Genomic DNA, 7,807 nt, shown 5'->3' on the forward strand with positions numbered 1-7,807 from the left:
GGTAGCGACTGAGCAGCCCGGCGTGCCCGCCCGGTCTTGTACGCCAGACACAGCAGGGCGGCAGGAGGGGCGCCTTGGGCCTTGCGATGTTATCCCGAGGCACGCCGGATGTTCCGCGATGGGACCCGTGCATTAAATGTCCCCAGCCCCCCTGCTAGAACGTGACAGGGACTGTCAGGAAGTGTGAGGGGAGCAGTTGGAGGCAACAGGCCACGCACCCTCTTAAATGCAGCATCGGGCCTTTCACCAGCTGACACTTCACCGCTGGGCCCCTGCGTGGGCCACCGGCAAGGGACTTCTCAGGCCCTCGGGGAACAGAGTTCTCTGGAGCCACTGCTCACAGCCCTGAGCACTCTCTCCCGGATATGCCCTCTCTTGGTCCTCGGGGAACCGAGTGCTCGGGAGCCACTGTTCACAGCCCCGAGCACTCTCTCCCGGAACTGACTGTTCGGGTCCTTGGGGAACTAAGTGCTCGGGGGCCACTGCTCGCGACCCCGAGCACTCTCTCCCGGAACTGACTTCCCTTGGGTCCTCGAGGGGCTCGGGTGCTCGGAGGCCACTGTTCGCAGCCCCGAGCATCCCCTTCCCGGTACTTGGCTTTTCTGGTCGTCGGGGGACTTGAGTGCTCGGAGGCCACTGTTGGCAGCCCCGAGCACTCTCTTCCCGGCGCTTGGTCTTTTCGGGTCATCGGGGAACTCAGGTACTCGGGGACCACTGTTCATGGACCCGAGCACCCTCTCTAGGGACTTAGTCCTCTCGCACATCGGGAAGGTAATCCCTGCGGGAGGGCGCCACGTGGCAACCTGCTGATCTGGCCTCGGGACTCGGGGACCCTCGGTTCCTGTGTCACCGACAGTGTAACTTTCTCATTTTAGCTCCGATTTAAACGATTTTTGCGCTCTCGTGGTCGTAGCGACGTGTACTATCTTTTAGTACTTTTTTTATAGATGCTAGCTGTAGTTTTGTGTACTATTCTTAGTTAGTTTTTATTATACTTTTTTGGTGTGTTTCGAGAGCAGATGAGGAGCAGTTCAAGAATTTTCACGACCAAGTCTTTGAAGAGTCTGAGCAGCAAGTTGGAAGAGGCAAGTATCCTTGAACATTATGATCTTAGTTTTTCAAACGCGTTCTTTATTTTAAACATGCATGTTGTTAATTCTGAAGCCTATTTACTTATAATACCATATTCCATATATTCCTTATCGCCTAGTTGTCAGTAGTGGTTATGCTGGGTAGCTTATGCTTAGCTTTGCAAAGGGTATGGATAGGTAGTTAGTTAAACATGACTAATAAACTATGCAACTATAAATTGAATTTTTTTGATAATGGTATAACAACATGGCACCTTAGGTCTTGAGCAAAGAGGTGCTAGTGATGGTGGTTACAGTTATGTTGTTGGTATGGCAATTGCTCAAATGACATAAGTGCCGGTTTTGTGGAGCGACAACCCAAGAAGTATCGTACCAACCACGAAACCTGGTATGACACAGACTTGGCCTATTAATTAGTGGATCCCAGTGTTGCGCGTGCCAACCGTAAGAGTGGATGTGTGGGGACAGCTAAGGCCAAAACTATTTAGTTAGTGGTATGGGATGTGTAGTGGAAGGGAAAAGTGAAATCTTGCTGGAGCTACAAGGCGCAAAAGGGGCTCTTGGGTGGTGTGAAAACTACTTTGATGACGGTGAAACCAAGAGGATATGCACATACTGGATGAAACTTTGTAACGGCCTTGTAATAATTTTCTGGACGACACACCATGGGTGTGTGTTAAGTGTTTCGCGGACACAACAATAAGAAAATCTTGACTCGTGAGGAAAATTGGACAACCTCTGAAGAGTGTATAATCTGATATATCAGTCGTGCTCATGGTCATGAGAGACTTGAATCTTCACATGATTAGTTGGTTTGGATTAGTTGGTTTGGTTTGATGGTTCTTGGTTACCTGTGGAGTGTATTAAGTGGGATGGTTTGGGAACCTGAAGTGGTTTTCAGGTAGTTGGGGAAACATGTGGAGATATTTCTAGGACTTGGAAGTTTAGTGATGAATCACATAGTTAAATATGATGCTTTTGTAACTCTACGATAGTATAGTTGGTATTTATACAAAATTTAACCTGTTATAGTATGTTCCTTTATTTAAGCTTGTATGTTATTTATTTTTCACACTTGCGGAGTACGATATGTACTCATACTTACTATTTTCATCCAAATAAACATGAGACGATGCTCATATAATGAAGGAGAAATAGACTACTATATCGATAAAGATGAAGATCGCTAGGCTAGTGGACCCCCGATCAATTGCTTATGGAAGATGAAAGCTTCGCTGTGTTTTGCCAGTGTGTTTTAGTTAAAGACTTTGATGTCTTTCCATCTTGTTTAAGTTAAATATTGTAATAATGATAATGTGTGTGATATACTGATGAAGTCGCTGTATGTATGAAATTTGATTCTGGCATACATGTGATTTGTATCTAATTTTATCCCTTTATAAAACCAAGTGTGACAACATTTTAGCCAACCAGTGTCGTCATGTTTGTTTGTTGTGCAATTTGAGAGTCTTCACTGGCATTTTAGCATGAGTGTCTAATATATTTATTCTGAAATTAGCTTGTTAACTTAATAATGCCATCATTGAATACTTGAATCTCATGTGCAATTACATTTTCCCCTTTTCTTTCATAGTACATATATTCTTTCTTATCAGGAATTACATATTCTTCTCTTTTTAAGTTGGACTCATGGACCGCAAAGAATGATATTTTGATGTTTTTTTTTGAAGTGGCATCTCAACTGAAACCACTCATCTGAAAAGCATGAGTTCAATTCTGAAGCTCAGCTAAACTGCTAAAGCATGAAGTCACATATATTGGAAGCCCCCATAAGCCATCAACTTGTTACGTGTCGATGGAAGCTTATTAGTTATTCTCTTATTCATGTCACACAATGTAATATATTCTATACTGTTTGATTATCCATTATTGTAAGGATAAAATCATTTTCTAAATACTAATGAATTTTTTTTTCACGATTTTTAAATATTTTGGTAATCTAGTTTAATAGGCATGCACTGCCGGATGCGGCTTAAAGCTAGCATACAACAAAGATGTGAACTACACACGTGCCCTTTTGGTGGCTTTGCGGACTGCCCCATGTGCCCACATATGCCCTTTGGTTGGTGCGGACGTAGGGCGGACAGCAACCCGTCCCGGTTGTATAGGCTGTAAGAGAAGCTCAGGATGACGAGCTACTCGAACTATTTGCTATAGATTTGATTTGAGCTTAGTTTGAGACCTTAACAAGTAAAATTTAAGATAGCCACAAGCTCGTGAGACTGTTGAGCTCGAGCTTATCAAAAGGCTGGCCAACTCTAACTGCTTTCTATTGAAGCAAAGTCGGTGTCTATTCACTTTAGCCAATTTTATTTTTTTAACCTCACTATCCAACCTAAAATCCAATCGTCTAACCTCAAAACCATATAATTATATACACATATGGTTTATAAATAGGACTATCAAAAAAGCTCGAGGCTCGTGAGCTACTCGAGCTCGACTCGCTCTAAGGTCGATTCGAGACCCTAACAAGCAAAACTCAAGTCTATTATAAGCTTAATTGGATCTTTAACTCGAACCGAATTTCTATCAAACTCAAACTTAAGACGACAGGCTCGCTAGAGCTCGACTCGTTGACAGTCCTAAAGTTGCATCCTTATTTTTAGGCTGTTCAATTTCTTATATTTATGTTGTTGTATTTTTTAGCTATAGGTGGTTGCTATTTTTCACTTGAGTATCTATCCAATGGTGTGAGATCCCTAGCCAATGATCAAATGTTTGAACTATTATCCTAGAGATATCAAACTGTTACTGTACCTTCCAATTTTGGACTGAAAGATTTTAACAACATGAACTTTAGAATTCTCAATTGATCATTCGTATATCCAACCCTGAAAGTTTAAATACGAAACTTGCATTTTTTTTCCTTGTTCCAGCTCTAGGTTTCATTTTTTTTTCTTTCGTGAGTTCATAATCACAATCGATGTGCCGGCTATCAAGGATGTAGACCACCTGAACGCCGTCAATGAGAAGTAAATACAATAGAAGAAATGATTTCTGAATTTCAATTTTTCGTATATATCATTAGCCACATGTCACTAAATACACCAGATGAATGCCGAATCTTTGTAGAAAGAGTCGTGCATTTACAGTAATTCAGAACATCAAAGCCATGGCACAAAATTAAAACAAAAAATAAATAAATGGAAAGCTACATAGGCCTGCTGAAAGCAATCGAGGGAATGGCAAATAAATAAGAATAAATGGCTGTCTCAGGCTCTCAGCCCTTTGTTCTTTGGGCAAACTGTGATGCTGCCTTTCCCCGTTCTGTTCTGATTCAGTCGAGAGAATGGCAGATAAATAAGAATCAATGGCTAGCCTCAGGCTCTCAGCCCTTTGTTCTTAGTATTGTGATGCTGCCTTTCCCCCCTTCTGTTCTGATTCTTGTCTTGCCAATCACTGGCTTTCCAGAGAAAGCTGAAGTTCCTAGGATCTCTGGAGGCTTCTTCGGAGGAGCACGAATTCGCTGGTTTATATCGTTCAGAGTAACATCTCCTTCCTCCCAAGATGGTTTGATGAGAGCAAAAGGGTATGCTATAGATGAAGTTAAATTTTGCTTCACCTTACTAAGTGAGGTCCCTCCTAGTAAGGCAGAAGAGCCAAATGATCAACAATGATAAAACTGGAAGTTCAAGTGTGATCCAAGTATTAAGATATGTTGATGCACAATTAAGATGTTGTTGAATTGAAATACCTTTAGAGACTTTGAGTGTAGAAAGCTTCATAGTCTCCTGCATTATGAGACTTTCTGAGACAGGTGCAATCTCACCTGTTCCTGTGGTTAGATAGAAAGAATAGGTAAGTTGCTTCAAAGAGCTATAAAATCTAGGTTTCAGCGAGGAACTCAAACTACATGGCTGCATAAAATAATAACAAATTTTAGTAAGTAGTAACTGCAAATACACCAATATGCAAGTATAAAGAAGGAAAAATAGCCAAATAGGAAACAAAATATTCTTCACAGATACCATGCAAGGGAATTAGGAATAAATATTCTTGGAAATCCGTACAATACATAGACGGGAAACTGTGACACAAAAGCACAAAACCAAATAAAATTGACTAAATGCCACAGAGATGTACTTTGCACTGACCTGAAACACCAGTTTGATCATCAATATAAGTAACACTCTCCTGGCTACAAGGCCTACAACAAATCCGAGATGAAGATGTCATTATTGACAAGTAATGACAATTAATAAAGTGGTTTCAAGGGAACCAGAGAGGAACCAACATTTGATCAGGCGTTAAGTACACTGGAGTTCTATCGGAACAATATTCCAAATGGTTATCTTCTTGTTGGTAGTCTGCTTCATTTGACAAGGAATTTATTGTATCTGATGTGAAATTTTCAATTAGATAACAGTAGAGGTACAACAGCAGGCAATTCTCAAACATATGTGATGAAAAGACAAACCTATGTCAATTGAATTGTGCTGCATGTCATAATTTAAGCTCTGTGGTTCATCCGTGCAAAACAATGAAATCTCTGTTACCTGAGACAAGGATCAACAAAAGAAGCATAATTGTAATATGTAAAGAGTGGCAGAAGAGAGCGACTTAAAACATGGCTAGGCACTAGTGAAGAACCTCAGATGTGACCAATGTAGAACTAGGTTCATGATTTCCAAATTCTGACTGACTAGACTCCGAAGGGTACTCCAATGTGCGCCGCCGCTTTGATTCCCGAGATTCCTCCAGGTCCAGGGTCTCCTTGCAGGTGATATCTACTCAAGTAACAACTAATTAAAGCAAAGGATTCAAGAGTGATAACAATCGATAATTGTCAGAACATAAAGGTACCTACCACCAATATCAGCGAAAAAATCACGGCAATCTCTCAGCGGAGTTTGGTTCCCAAGCAATCCCAGTAGCTCATCATCATCATCTTGATTGAGGCAATCCCACACGAATTTAGTAGCATCTGCTGTATAAGGACAAAGTGAAATAGTAAGTACAAACATATACTCTATAGTTTGTGACACAGATGTCAGTTATGAATGTGAGTGGAGTACCATGACTTGCATCATTAGGTTCACAGTGCTCTGCCGCTTGCCAATCCCACAGACTGCAGTAAGCATTAGAAGATCAGATAAAGATTCCACTAAAGCAATGCACTGAAATAGTAGGACAATTCTACAAGCAACAGTTCTGTGCAAGGTTGACACAGGGTACAACTTGAATCATACAAACTTTAATTAAGCCATAGAGTTACTCTTGTGGGTTCTTACAGGGGCTGTCATCAATTATTAATCAGATATCCACTAGAACAGACAATCAACGGCCCATAGTGATACAACAAATTTATTGTCACCAATCCGGCATTACAACCAACAGTATGCACGCGGACATTCCAAGCCCCATATCCTTCCCATCCAACCTGACTCACAACTCTAATATCCCAATTGCATCTAAATCAGCAGTCCAGGGCACGGATCGCTACAGGAGAACATCTCAATCAGCAGAACAAATCGGATTCAACATGGAAAAAGCACCCAGTGCCAAGAACCACCCGACCGATCATCCCAAATCCCGTAAACCAGCACACCAGATCGCCACCACGGCGAGGTTTCTCCACTGTTAGATAGCCAACAGGAGCCGAGGACCGCCGGAATCACGAGGGCACCTGGCAGATCTCAGCCCATCGCCACGCCCCTCCGAGTTCCGGGGATTCTACGGGGCATCCGCTCAACCAAAAACCCCCCCGATCCACAAAACCTCGGGAACCAACTCCCCAAGGACACTAGACTAGCCCCTCCCTCCCCGAGAAAGCGCAACCAACCAACAAACAAGGACCGGGCTCCGTCGCACCCACATGTGGTCATCGCCGCATCCGCCCCCGGCGCCGCCGCGGTACGGGTCCATCGGGGCCGGGCCCGGCCGCCACAACTAGCCGTTGCAACGGTCTCCCCCTCCCCCTCCCCCTCCCCGTCGTCTCCTCCCTCGGGAATCGGCTTTGACTCTAGCACTGTGCGCGATGCGAAGGCAAAAGCATCCCGCTGTAGCGCTGGTGGCTGCTGCGGTTGCGCCTGCGCCGCATTTGTAGTCCGAGAAGAAACGGGGAGGGGTGGCAAAAAAGGGAAGAAATGGGGAGAAGGAGGTGGGCTAAGAGGGCCGTTACCCCTCCTCGGCCTTCGCGCCGCTGCACAGCTCAAATCCCCCTCTCTCTCCTCTTGTCTCTCTCTCCACTTGGCAGCCAGCAGAGGCGAGGAATTGATAGCCTTCAAAGCCCAGCGGGCGGGCAGGCAGGGTCCAGCCATCTTTTTTTATCGTTCCAGCTCGTCTCCACACTCCATGCTTGGCATTTTTTACTTGCCATTTGACGGTGTTCGGCTGGTTTCCGTTTCTGTAAAAGGAAAAATAAAAAAACGGGCGAGTGCGTCGGATACGGATGGAATTCATCTATTCCTCGGTTTCAAAACAATTAGCACTATTAACTTTACTATTTAAATTTTAACCAAAATTTTAATCAAATACGTATAGAAATAGCCCTAGGCACGTAATATTTATAAAGTTCATTGGATGTGAATCTAACAATACTATTTTTATTATACTTGACAAAATATATTAAAATTTATTGCTAGTCAAAGTTTAAACAGTAAAATCAACCGTGTCAAATATTCTGAAACAGAGGTAGTACTTCTATACTCTATAAATACACGATATATGATAGATCCGATCGATCTCTACTATCC

At 43.1% G+C, this 7,807-nt stretch overlaps 1 protein-coding gene across 3 annotated transcripts; it reads right to left on the reverse strand.

Moving 5' to 3' along the window:
* Positions 1 to 4,106: 4,106 nt before the first annotated feature.
* Positions 4,107 to 7,223, reverse strand: LOC133924064 (protein XRI1-like). 3 transcript variants are annotated; one of them, XM_062369437.1, is made up of 9 exons: positions 6,928 to 7,223; positions 6,128 to 6,180; positions 5,920 to 6,036; positions 5,703 to 5,839; positions 5,530 to 5,608; positions 5,347 to 5,449; positions 5,207 to 5,259; positions 4,807 to 4,887; positions 4,107 to 4,694 (listed from the first exon to the last, which is right to left on the reverse strand). In XM_062369437.1, the coding sequence occupies exons 1-9, from the start codon at positions 6,975 to 6,977 to the stop codon at positions 4,441 to 4,443; spliced, it is 927 nt and encodes a 308-aa protein (XP_062225421.1). In that variant the 5' UTR covers positions 6,978 to 7,223; the 3' UTR covers positions 4,107 to 4,440. The 3 variants fall into 3 exon arrangements, with proteins under 3 accessions (XP_062225421.1, XP_062225422.1, XP_062225420.1); XM_062369438.1 differs by having other exon boundaries at positions 5,347 to 5,419; positions 5,920 to 6,039; XM_062369436.1 differs by having other exon boundaries at positions 5,920 to 6,039.
* Between the last annotated feature and the right edge of the window lie 584 nt (positions 7,224 to 7,807).

The sequence above is a fragment of the Phragmites australis genome, chromosome 7, assembly GCF_958298935.1.
Source record: "Phragmites australis chromosome 7, lpPhrAust1.1, whole genome shotgun sequence".
Classification (NCBI taxonomy): Eukaryota; Viridiplantae; Streptophyta; class Magnoliopsida; order Poales; family Poaceae; genus Phragmites; species Phragmites australis.

Bases quoted from the DNA above. Each gene is read 5' to 3' on its own strand.
- LOC133924064 (XM_062369436.1), bottom strand. From the start codon at position 6,977: ATGGACCCGTACCGCGGCGGCGCCGGGGGCGGATGCGGCGATGACCAC. The intron at 5,450-5,529 runs GTTTGTCTTTTC...ATTTCACATCAG, and splicing joins GCACAATTCAATTGACATAG to ATACAATAAATTCCTTGTCA. The intron at 4,888-5,206 runs GTCAGTGCAAAG...ATCTAACCACAG, and splicing joins TGATCAAACTGGTGTTTCAG to GAACAGGTGAGATTGCACCT.